An 11,272-nucleotide genomic window follows, 5' to 3' on the forward strand; every position below is an offset into this window, starting at 1 on the left:
GAGAGAGAGAGAGAGAGAGAGAGAGAGAGAGAGAGAGAGAGAGAGAGAGAGAGAGAGAGATCACGATCCCTGAATTTAATTTCTTTCCTTTTGTTTCTTCTTTGAGCACAACTACTAACAACCAACCCTCCCAAATGGCCACCAACCCCTCTCCCACCCAAATATCAGGGCTTTAGCCTTTATATACTCTCTAAAAAGTTCCCAGAATTCCAAACATCACACAAGTGCAGAAACTATCTGCAGCTGGCAACCCCATGCTTCTCCTAGAACACAAGGCAAATCTTAGTCAGCTGCTGCGGACAGTCGAAGCAGCCCCACACCCCCATACCTGGGATTAAAACGAAAACACATTCTTGTAACATTTCTGTGTTTTTAAAGAAACCAGAATTCCAGAATTCTCACTCCACTGCACACAGCTTGTGACAAGGGATTTGGATAGGCCATGAGAGAAGATATGTGGGTGGCTGCCGAAAACTGAGGGGTCCTTTGAAGGCTCCCACCCCCACCCCACCTCAGCTGCCATCCCGTCTTGGTGAGAAGCCCACCTTCACACTTTGCCCTCAGGTGGACTATAAACCTACCAAGCCATCATTAAGGGCCACTCTGGAGAATACAACGCTGGAGCAGGCTGTGGGCCTTCTCAGGAGGGTGAATGGCTCCTGCTACTTGTCTGTGAAGATCAACACTGAAGGTACAGATACCACCCCACACCTGCTCAGCTCTCAGTCCCCTCCTGTGACCCTGTTGTACCTACCAGGAGCCAAGGCAGTTCAGCCAGGGTCTCCCTAAATTCCCCAGACTCTAATGAACTAGAAACTTCCCTCCATCCTACTGGGTGCCTTCCATGACTTTTCCCTCTCCCATCTCTACATTCTAGAACCTTCCTTGTGTAAGGTCAGAGGTCAGGGATCATCAACCACTGACATCTTCTTCTTTTGGGGGGCTTTTTCAAGACAGGGTTTCTCTGTATAACCCTGGCTGTCCTGGAACTCACTCTGTAGAACAGGCTGGCCTCAAACTCAGAAATCCGCCTGCCTCTGCCTCCCGAGTGCTGGGATTAAAGGTGTGCGCCACCACTGCCCGACCACTTACATCTTCTTTTATCAGGTTATAAGAACCTCATCCAGGACCTAGATGCCAAAGTGGTAACATCTGGGGATTCCTTCTACATCCGTGTCAACCTGGCCATGCAGAGGGGAGGGGACGGAGAGCTGCAAACTCACTGCAATGACATCCTGCATGTCACTGACACCATGTTCCAAGGCCGCAGCTGCTGGCATGCCTACCATGTGAACCCCTACACCATGAAAGACATGGAGCCTGGCACCATCCCCAACTATTCACAGTGAGTAGCTGCTGCTGTCTCTGCACAACCCCACAGATGTCCCAAGGACAACATCTGCCTGTCTCAGCTGCATGTTGAGGTTCCTCCACCTTCCAGAATCTTCCCTGCACTATAGCAGAGTGTCTGCCCAAGATAAAGAGTGAAGGAAAGGTTTACTTGAGTGCATGGGTCTGCTGGTGGTAGGTGCCTCTCTGTTATGTGCCCTGGCATTAGGTCCACTGGGACCAGTGTAGGACAATTAAGTTAGCATGTCCTGGCCTGGCCTGAGGCCTAGGAGATAGTTTCAAGGCCTGAGTCTATGCGCCCAGGGTGGGACACTCCTGCTCCCTGCCTGGGTCACACTTGTCCTTGAGGAGGCTCAGTCAGGCTGTCAGAGCCTCTCTTCCTCCGTTTGCTCAGGGCTCAGCAGCAGCTTCTGGCCCTCATCCAGGACATGACTCAACGGTGCACAGTCCCCCGCAAGGTGAGGCTCTGGCAGAAGGGTATGGTCCCCCTGGGGTGGGCTGGAAGGGAGCGGGGTACTGTGGAGTCCTGTGTGGGGAGTGTGGACCATTGAGCTGAGCAGGGCACTATCTGGACCCTGTGTTCCCCACCAAGCCCTGTGGGCCTGCAGGCCCTTGGAATGGGCCGTGTGAACACACCAGGCCCGGTCTCAGAGCTCCTCCTGCTCTTCCTCACTTTCCCAGTCTCCTGTCACCAACCCACCCCCCCTCTTCTTGTTTCCTCTGAGGTCGGGCACCTTGTTCTCTTGGGACACAGAGCACCTTTCACTTTGAGCACCCATCTGTCCCTGAGCAAGGTGCTAGGATATCCCTGCCTGGAGCACGGCAATGCTAAGTCGGGAGAGGGCCTGCTCTTCTCTCTGCCTATTGCACCCTACCCCTTCCTGCAGAGCCCTGCTGCCTGAGGCCCCTCCCCTGCCTCTCACCCCTGGTGTGGGGCCTGGGAAGCCCGGTTGCTCATGGCACAGCCTGATTGTTCAGAGGTTGTTCTGGATTTGCTTATGTGGCAGGGTGCTGAAGTAGGGAGGGGGTGTCAGGCCCCAAACCCAGTACTGATGGCTGAGCCTGCTCTCTTTCCTGTCCCCCTGTCCCTCCTGTGACAGCCTCCCGGAGGACCACAGAAGTTAGTACGAATTGTCAGTGTGGACAAAGCCACTGTCAGTCCTCTGACTTCATCCTTTGACCAAAGCCAGTGGGATTCTGGCAAGGAGGAAGGTGAGGCCTGGCCGGTTGGCATAGGGACCATGTGGGCATCGGGGGTCACTTCTAGGCAGTACCATCAAGGTGGTGCCTCTCACTCGGGCCAGGGCTGTTGTCTGTTTGTTTAGATGTTTTACCTGCATGTATGTATGTATGTATGTATGTATGTATGAACATACTTACGTGTACTATGCACATGCAGTGTCCCCGGAGGCCAGGAGAGGGCATCAGATCCATTGTGATTGAGTTTCAGGTGGTTGTGAGTCACTATGTGGGTAATTGGGATTGAACTCTTTCTGAGGAAGAGCAGCCAGTGCTCTTAACAGCTAAACCATCTCTCCAACATCCCCCCACCCCAGGCTGTTTTTTACGGATCATAATAAATAACTCCCCACCTTCTGAACGGCAACTGAGCAACACGTTTGATGTCTTCTAAATGGCCATGCCCCACTCTGAGGCCCGACCCAGTGAAACTATACAAAAGCCACTAGCCCACAGTGTGTGCAGGAACAGTAAAACCTACCAATTGCCCAGTGTTCTGTGGGGAAGGTCACTAGGTGACCAGTGTATGCACGTGGTCATGTTAGAGGTCTGACTGGTGTAGGCCCCACGGGTAAAAACTACAGAATGAAGTTGATCAGAAGTGAGTCTGGTAGTAGAATAATAGTTCGTTTTCTTTAAGACAGTTTGGATGCTTAATCTAAGCTGGGTACTGGGACCTAGGAGATGGCTCTGCTGTTAAGAACATTTACTGCCCTTGGAGAGGGCCCAGGTTTGGTTACAACACCCAAATTAGACAGCTTACAACCACTTGTAGCTGTCTTTTAGCCTCTGCAAGCAATGGTATACACACACACACACCACCACCACCACCACCACCACCACCACCACCAAAACATATAAAAATAAAAATAAACCTTTTCAAAAATAAGGTTGATATTGAAAACAGGAGCTACCTAAATAACCCAGGGTCCAGGAAGGAGGAGGCTGAGGACGCTGTGGCCTGAGGGGCAGGGATGAATGGCATGGATGAGGAGAGGGAGGATTGGGGTGAAGGGCAGGACCCTCACACCCTTCAGGAGGAACCAAGCTCCTCCTATCCTCAGAGGCTCATTCTGAAGAGCTGTGGGCTCTGTAGCAGCTGTGCCAGCATGCACAGTTAGCAGCACTGAAACTGAGAATGCCCCCCACAATCAGTGTCTCCTGGGAGAGAGGAGGCAGGGACACAGGTGGGAAATGGTCACAACCTCTGTCCTCTGCAGGTGTTCCTAGCGTGTGCTTCTGGTCAGAGAGCTGCTTCACCCTGGCACCGTACACCCTGGTGCACCCCCACAGGCCTGTCCGGCCCCGGCCTGTGCTGTTTGTGCCCAGAGTAGTTGGAAGGATCCTGGGTAAAAAGCTGTGTCTCCTCCAAGGTTTTAAGCAGTGTTCAGCAGGTACGTGCTCCTCAGTCAAGCGGCCAGAGCAGGGGACCATAAATTCAGAGATACTATATCCAAGGGCCACAGATGGGACACTGAATGGTGACAACTGTCTCATGGTTCCCAGGATGTCTGACCTCAGGGCCTCACCAGAGTCCTGCTATCTGGGGGCTGCAGGTGTGGATCCTTCCTCACTCTTCCTGAACTTTAGGCATACAGGAAGTCTCCAGTCCCATCTTGGCTTTGGTCATTACTGACCTGTTCCGTCTGTGTGTCTTTGTCTATACATAACCTTCTTAGGGGCCATCATAACCCAGTATTGTTTCACATAAAGACCCTACTTCCAAAGAAAGTTCATTCTGGGTTCTAACGGGCATGAGAGAGATGGGACATTACCCCTCCCTCCAACACAGGCACATTGAAAACAGATGTACTTACAGGGTAGCGTGGCTTGAGGATTCTGTCAATTTTCTATCAGCCACGAAGCAGCTTCATTTTATTTATTTATTTATTTATTTATTTATTTGTTTGTTTATTTGTTTATTGAGACAACATTTCTCTGTATGGCCCTGGCTGTCCTAGAACTCACTCCTGTAGACCAGGCTGGCCTTGAACTCAAGAGATCCAATATGGAGGCTTCATGAAAGTGTTTTCTAATCTACAGGCCCATGGACTCAGAAAAGACTGACAGGGCTAGGTTACCTACCCTGTGGGCTGACAAGAGTCCATCCTAGTCTCTTGACTTTCAAAAGAGAGAGGGAAACAGGCCCCATCCACGAGGCTCCTCCGACGAGCACCTTCCCTGGCTAGCATTCATGGGAAAGTGGAAGACACTGAGTTCTGGGAGCCCATGAGTTCCTCTAGAATCAGCCGCCTGGGTTCAGTCGGGCAAACCAGGGAGACAAAGCTATATAGATTGCAGGCTCTGCACTTACCCAAAGAGGGAGGGAGACACTGAGACATGAAGGGCCAGCTGACAGGGGGCAGTAGGAAGATGGATGGTAGCTAGAGGTGGCCAGGTAGTCCAGCTGGCCAGTGGGCATAGACAAAGAAAAAGGGCTCACAGAACACTGGGCTCAAGCCACTGTGTGGTGGCCCAGGAGAGTGGAGGCCAGATGTCATTTTATAGAAGCCTGGGTTTTTACAGGGAGGGAGAGCTCTCTGATGCTTGGTCCTTGAACATCTTTCTAAGGCAGAGTGCAAGACAGAAAGCCTGACCAGGGTTGGAGATGTGCTCACTGGAACTTGGGGGCCGATCAATGCTGCAGTGATGGGGGGGAGGGGACTCTGAGAGGTGTACAGCTGGGGTGCCTTGACAGACAGAGACTAGGAGGAAGACAGGGCCCTTCTGACCAAGCTGGGACCATGTGAGCCTGCTCAGGAAGGCTCCAGAATTGCTCTCAACCTCAGCACCAGGACACCTGTGGCTGACATTCTCTATTGTGTAGCTGTCCTGAGCACTGTAGGATGTTTGACAGGACCTCTGATAGATACACACAATTGAAACACTGCCCAGAGTCTACACATGCCATGCCCATGGCTCAGTGGTATGATAAGAGGAGGTTATCATATGGTAAGGGGAGGGTCTAGAGGCTCAAAGTGGGTGTACCAGTGCACTTGTGGTGAGAGGTGGTGAGGTTTCCTGTAACCACGGTGGGAGGTTTCTCCTGGATGTGGTGGGAGACCCCCAGTGTTGGGGGGCTCAGCAGGGCTCACTCAGGATCCCGATGTGTGACCACCTCATCTAATGTTACCATCAGAGTACTTGAGCCGGGAGGAGTATGCCACCTGGAGTCAGAGAGGGGACATCATCCAGGAGGGAGAGTCAACAGGTGACCACCCGTGGATCACCCGGCATGCTGTGGAGTCCCTCATGAATATGGTAAGGGGAGGGTCTCGAGGCTACTCTGGGGTGGCAGCTCCTGCCCAGGCTTGGGGAGTCACTTGTAGGGCTCTAGATACCCAGCTTCATGCTCTGTAGGAGGGACACAGAAAGACCCAAGCTTGTTCCCCTTGTTTGGGATCCACGTGATGCTAGCCTCAGTTTTCTTAACTTGGGATATTTGATTGATGTTAATAAATAAAATAAATGAAGACATTAAGACTCTCAGATTTTTCAGCTCTCAGTAAACCATCAAGTTTCACACTTCCATAAGGAGGAGTAGGAAGGAAAACACACACACACGCACAGGCACATGTGCGTGCACACGGGCACACACGCACAACGGAGGGCAACAGCTGGCACTGTCTGATTCTTAAGGTTTGTACTCCATGCAAAATCTATCTCAACGCCAAAAGCTTGCAAATCCAGATTTCTCCAGGGACAAATCAAATGGGTTTCACCCTTGAAGATATGCGGCAGGCGCCCTGGCACATGCCACACTGCCTCTGTTCGGGTGTCTTCCACACAGCCCTGTGCTCTGCTGCACAGCTTCCTCTCAGTCCCTCCCAGACCCGAGGCCCGGGGCTTAACTTGCTTCTCTATGCCCTCCCAAAGAGCACCCACGCCCTGCTGGATGTGCGGCTGGACAGCGTCCGAGTCCTACACGGGATGGACATATTCCCCATTATTATCCATGTCTCTGTCAATGAGAAGACGGCAAAGAAACTCAGGTAGCTGCCAGGGGAGGGAGGGCTGGGCAGGGAGTGGGTAGCAGGGTCCAAACAGGTGCCTGTGCTCTGGAAAAGCTTGTCATGTGCCTCTAGCGCACACTGGAGCTCTCTAAGTTCTGGCCCCAGTTGTGTCCTTGTAACCTCAGGCCAGAGGTCCAGCTTGCTCTCCCCCCAGAGTGGACCTAGTTACACCAAAGCTGCACGGTGCCTGGGGCTTATGAAGCCTCATCTCACCCCATCACTTGGTGTCTGGCTGGGACAAACATCCCACTGCCTGTATCTTCTGGGAAGTATTTTTTCTTTGGCACACTCCATCCGTGAATGCTGCTTGCAGCCAAGTCCGTCCTTCCTTCATGACTTCCCTGGATAGGACTCCCATGCTCGCGCCCAAGGGAGCATGCTGAGTCTTCTGCAGACTCTGGCCTGGATGACGACAGTGTGCTGTAATAAAGCCAACTGTGTGCTTTCCTGGCTACCTTGCTGTCTTCGAACTGAACATCTATCTCTGCTTTGTAGGAAGGGCCTGCATCGGCTTGGCAGCTCGGAGGAGCAGTTCCTGGAGGTGGCCCGGCAGGAGGAGGGGGAGCTGGACAGAGTGCCGTGTCTGTACAGCAGCCTGGCCCCTGACAGCTGGAGTGACCTGGACAGCCTGCTCAGCTGTGTGCGCCTGGCCATTGCAGATGAGCAGAAGAAGGTGGTGTGGACAGAGAGCCCCTGCTGAAGCCCAGACCTGGCTTGGGACTGTGGGGACCTCTGTGTCTGTTAATGCTGTCAGCAAACAACCCCACTTCCTTCTCTGGTCGGGGTCTGACCTCAGGTGCTCACAGAAATCAAAGTGTAAATGACGAAGCCACCTTCACACAGCATGGCCTGGGCTGACAGACCTGGAGGACCAGAGAATATTCTGCCGTGTGGGGGTGCTCCCTGAGACCCGCTCAGAGCCAGTGCCCCAGCCTCCTGTGACAACAGGAATAGCTTTGTGGGTTCTGGCCCTTCCTTTTACGGTTCCGATGTCAAAGGAACCTTGCAAGCTCGCTGGAGCAGTCCTTCCTGCCCAGGGGGCCTGACTCTGGAACACCGTGGACACAGCTGACTCAGCTGCTAACAGCCAAGTGCTGCCACAGACATCTGCAAATGAAGGTGCCATAGCGCACAGACTTGAGTGGCTCTTTGACTCACTGCCTCTGTGCCTAACCCCAAACCCCAGGTTGCTTTGGTGCATATCCCAGAGGCAACTGACCCTTCGTGAGCAAAGAACTCTCTCTCAAAACTGACATTACCCCCAGTCCTTCCCAGGGTGCATTGCGCCACACTTGGGTGAAGCCCCCACCTAGCCATAAACTGAGTCATTTTGACACGGTGTTTGTGTCTTGGTGCCTAAGATTCAGTGTGCTACTATGAAGTTCTGTGAGTGATTATACGGTTGTAAAAAGGGTTTTCCAACACTAGGGCCCATGACTCTCACTGTCTTCCGAGATGGAGTTGACAGAGGGGCAGAAGGGACAGCCCCTCTCTTTCTAGATTTCTAAGCAGTGCTTCTGTCCCTTGGCAAGTGAAGGAAGGGAAAAGCTGGAGCCACGTGGTTTGCTTGGTGTCACTCAGAGAGAATGAAAGGAGAGAGAGAGGGGGGAGAGAGAGAGCGCGCACACTGTCCCACCCTGTCTTCCTCAGTCACCCTCAGAAAGGACAGCAGAGCCCAGATAGACCACAGGATCAAACTCACTCCTCTGAGAACAGCATGAACCCTGGCTAAGCATGTACCTCATGGGGGTAGCATGGAGGCGGAAGCAAGCTCAAGGCCTACTGAATGCTCTCTCCAGGCCAAGGTTGGCTGAAGTAGTCAGTGCGGTCTGCCTACTGCCCATGTGGCACCCAGAAACCTGAGCTTCTCTTGGGGTGAAGGGCTTGAAAACATCCACAGGTTCCCGAAACCAGAGGGCTTCGAGCCCCAGACCCTGCTCCTCCATCTGCAGATCTCCAAACTCACCTATCAAAACTTGGGGTTCTGCCATGCCCGAGCTCCCCCTAGAGTCTCCTGAGCCAGGACAGGCAGACATGAGGACAACGGTGTCCTTGGTATGGCAGCAACTAGGGAGTGCATGCTTGAGTGTCCTCTACAGGAGGCAGAGCGACATCCCATATGGTAGAGGAGCCTCCTCAATTGGGTGTGTAGAGGGTGCAGCTGCTGGCACTGCCTCCATTGCTCCCTCCCTCCAAGTCTAGGTGGGCTGGCAGGTGCCCCAGGGATGGTCAGAGCTCATTGTGAAGCGGTCGGCACTGGGGTGTGAGCTTTTCCTCCAGGACCCCATCTGGGGCGCACACCCAGGGGTCATGCGTCTCCCACTGCCACTTGACAAGCTGAGCTTTCAGCATCTCCAGCACTTGAGCCAAGTCTGGGTCAGCGGCCAGGTTCCGTGTCTCTCGTGGGTCCCGGCTGACGTCATAGAGTTCCCAGCGTTCCCGGTAGTAGTAACGGTGGAGGTCCTTGTACCAGCCCGTGGGCCGGCCTGTGGTGGTTCGGTTCAGGAGGTCCTGGAAGGTCGGCGAGACATAGAAATCTTGGTCGATGGGAAATGGCATCTTGAAGCTGAGGTTGTGAATGAGGCGGAAGTTCTGGTGGTACACGGAGCGCATGGGGTAGGACATGGTGACCTCGTGGTGGCTCTGGCTGCTGAAGACAGTGGCCCAAAGCGGCTCTGCCTCCAGCGCCGGCAGGAGGGATCGGCCTGTGAGCTGGATTGTCTTTGAGCCAAAGATGGCGTAGCTGGGGTACGGAATGGAGAACCAGTCCAGGATGGTAGGGGTGAGGTCTGGAAAGGAACAGGCTCTTAGCAGGGGTTCCTGGGGGACATGGAGTCCATTGTAAGGGCTGGATCTGAGTCTCTCTGGAAATCCCATGGGCACTGGTAGGATCGGATCACCTCTGGCCCGTGAGGCTGATAACAGTATAACCAGAGGCCCTGGCTTGCTGATATCCAAGAACCTTCTAAAGTCCTATGGACTAGAGGAAGCCTGGGTAGGGAGGGCTCATCCACTCAGTCTGGGTTGGTCACAAGGTTCCCTCACTCATGGGTTAGGGCCACAATGGAGAAGCGAGTTCTGAGCTGGAGGGAGCCTATCTGGTAGCCACTGAGAAGAACACAGGGGCTCTTTCCAAGCAGGTGGGCTGGGCACAAACTCAGCCCCTCTGTTTCTCAGCCCCTCTGTTCCTCAGGCCCTTTGTCTGTTTCTCACACCTGCATGTATGCTTGCTCATCTGTGGTATGGGGCCAGATAACCAGGCTCTCAGAGCTGAGTCATGAGAGGCTCCGGACCCTGAGAAAAGGGGAAATGGTTCTCAAGTGGGCAACCCACAGCCCATCGGTACCGCCTGGGACCCCACCAGACACTCTGGGGGTCATGACATGACAAGAACAAACCTCCATGTGACTCTGATTCTCACCATGTAATAGAGGGGGCCATCTTGTCCCTACCTAGGTGAAGGAGCACTACCTAGGTTCTGGAGCACTCCTGCACCTAACCCATGGCTGTCCCATTGAACTTCACTTCTCCCCTCCCACGAGACAGACAGACAGACAGACAGACAGACTGACTGACCTAGAAGGCTTACGTAAGCATCGCTGACCTGGCCCCAGCGCTGTGGGTGCTCTGGGGATGATACCAGCAAAGGCTCAGCTGTACCAGGCCAGTACAGGTTGGTCCTGCCGCTGGGGAAGGGGATACCATTGTCAGATGTGAAGATGATGAGGGTGTCGTTCAGCACACCGGCACCTTGCAGCTCCTGGAGCACCAGACCTACCCCTGAGGATGGAGAGGAGGGAGAAGGCTTAGAGGCATATGTGTCCACTTACCCCTGGGCTCTATTACATCCTGGCCCTCACACACCCCTTCAGTCTTTCCTGCAAGCCCAGCCTCTAGCCCAAACCACAAACCTGTACTTGAGCAGGTCACATGGCTTCCAGGGACCTCTCATCCCTTAAAACTGATGCCATATGAGGCAGCTGGTACTGCCCCAAGATGGCTTCTGTTTTAGAATCTAGTGTCTATGGAGCAAAGAGACAGCTTGGGTAAGAGCCTAAGATAGGGCACCACTGTTAGAGATCTTCTGGCATTGGAGGATAGCCTGGGCTATCAAGAGAGTTCCAGGCTAACCTGGTCTATAACAAGACCCTGTCTCAAAAAGTCAAAATAAGTTTTACTTTAGAAAAGGTGGCACCAGGCAGAGCAGCAGCTAAACTGCTTGCCATGCAAGAGTCAGGATCACAGAGTCTGGATCCCAGACACCCACATAATTGCCAGGGTGAGAGAGCTTGCCTGGAATTCCAGCCATGGAAGGCAAAAATGGGGTTCCCAGAGGAAGCTGGCTCCCAAGACAGCAACATCAGCAAGCTCTGGGTTTGACTGACAGACTCAGTCTCAGTAAAGGAGCTAAAAAAGAGTTTTCCAACATCAACCTCTGGCCCCCACATGAACACACACATGTGAAAGTATGCACACACATTTGTACACCCATACACATGTGAAAGTGTGCACACACATTTGTACACCCATACACATGTGAAAGTATGCACACACATTTGTACACCCATACACATATGAAAGTATGCACACACATGTGTACACCCATACACATGTGAAAGTATGCACACACATGTGTACACCCATACACATGTGAAAGTATGCACACACAT

The 11,272-nt window shown here is 53.1% G+C and overlaps 2 protein-coding genes across 3 annotated transcripts in view; one reads left to right on the plus strand and one right to left on the minus strand.

The window, feature by feature from the left end:
• Positions 1–7,936, plus strand: part of Card14 (caspase recruitment domain family member 14) — a 37,233-nt gene extending 29,297 nt beyond the window's left edge. Inside the window, exons 16-23 of the mRNA XM_021176389.1 lie at positions 565–691; positions 1,108–1,345; positions 1,745–1,808; positions 2,451–2,562; positions 3,810–3,983; positions 5,729–5,850; positions 6,466–6,581; positions 7,098–7,936. Of these exons, the coding sequence (XP_021032048.1) occupies positions 565–691; positions 1,108–1,345; positions 1,745–1,808; positions 2,451–2,562; positions 3,810–3,983; positions 5,729–5,850; positions 6,466–6,581; positions 7,098–7,302 (1,158 nt within the window). The 3' untranslated portion in view covers positions 7,303–7,936. The remainder of the gene's footprint in view (positions 1–564; positions 692–1,107; positions 1,346–1,744; positions 1,809–2,450; positions 2,563–3,809; positions 3,984–5,728; positions 5,851–6,465; positions 6,582–7,097) is intronic.
• The window catches only part of Sgsh (N-sulfoglucosamine sulfohydrolase), a 12,209-nt gene continuing 7,012 nt past the window's right edge, over positions 6,076–11,272 (minus strand). The window contains exons 7-8 of one of the 2 annotated variants that reach the window (XM_021176390.1): positions 10,179–10,382; positions 6,076–9,391 (exon numbers count right to left, since the gene is read on the minus strand). In XM_021176390.1, coding sequence (XP_021032049.1) covers positions 8,832–9,391; positions 10,179–10,382 — 764 coding nt within the window. In that variant the 3' untranslated portion in view covers positions 6,076–8,831. The remainder of the gene's footprint in view (positions 9,392–10,178; positions 10,383–11,272) is intronic. The other variant, XM_029483895.1, reaches the window with a different exon arrangement.

Source organism: Mus caroli, chromosome 11 (genome assembly GCF_900094665.2).
Source record: "Mus caroli chromosome 11, CAROLI_EIJ_v1.1, whole genome shotgun sequence".
NCBI classification, from domain to species: domain Eukaryota; kingdom Metazoa; phylum Chordata; class Mammalia; order Rodentia; family Muridae; genus Mus; species Mus caroli.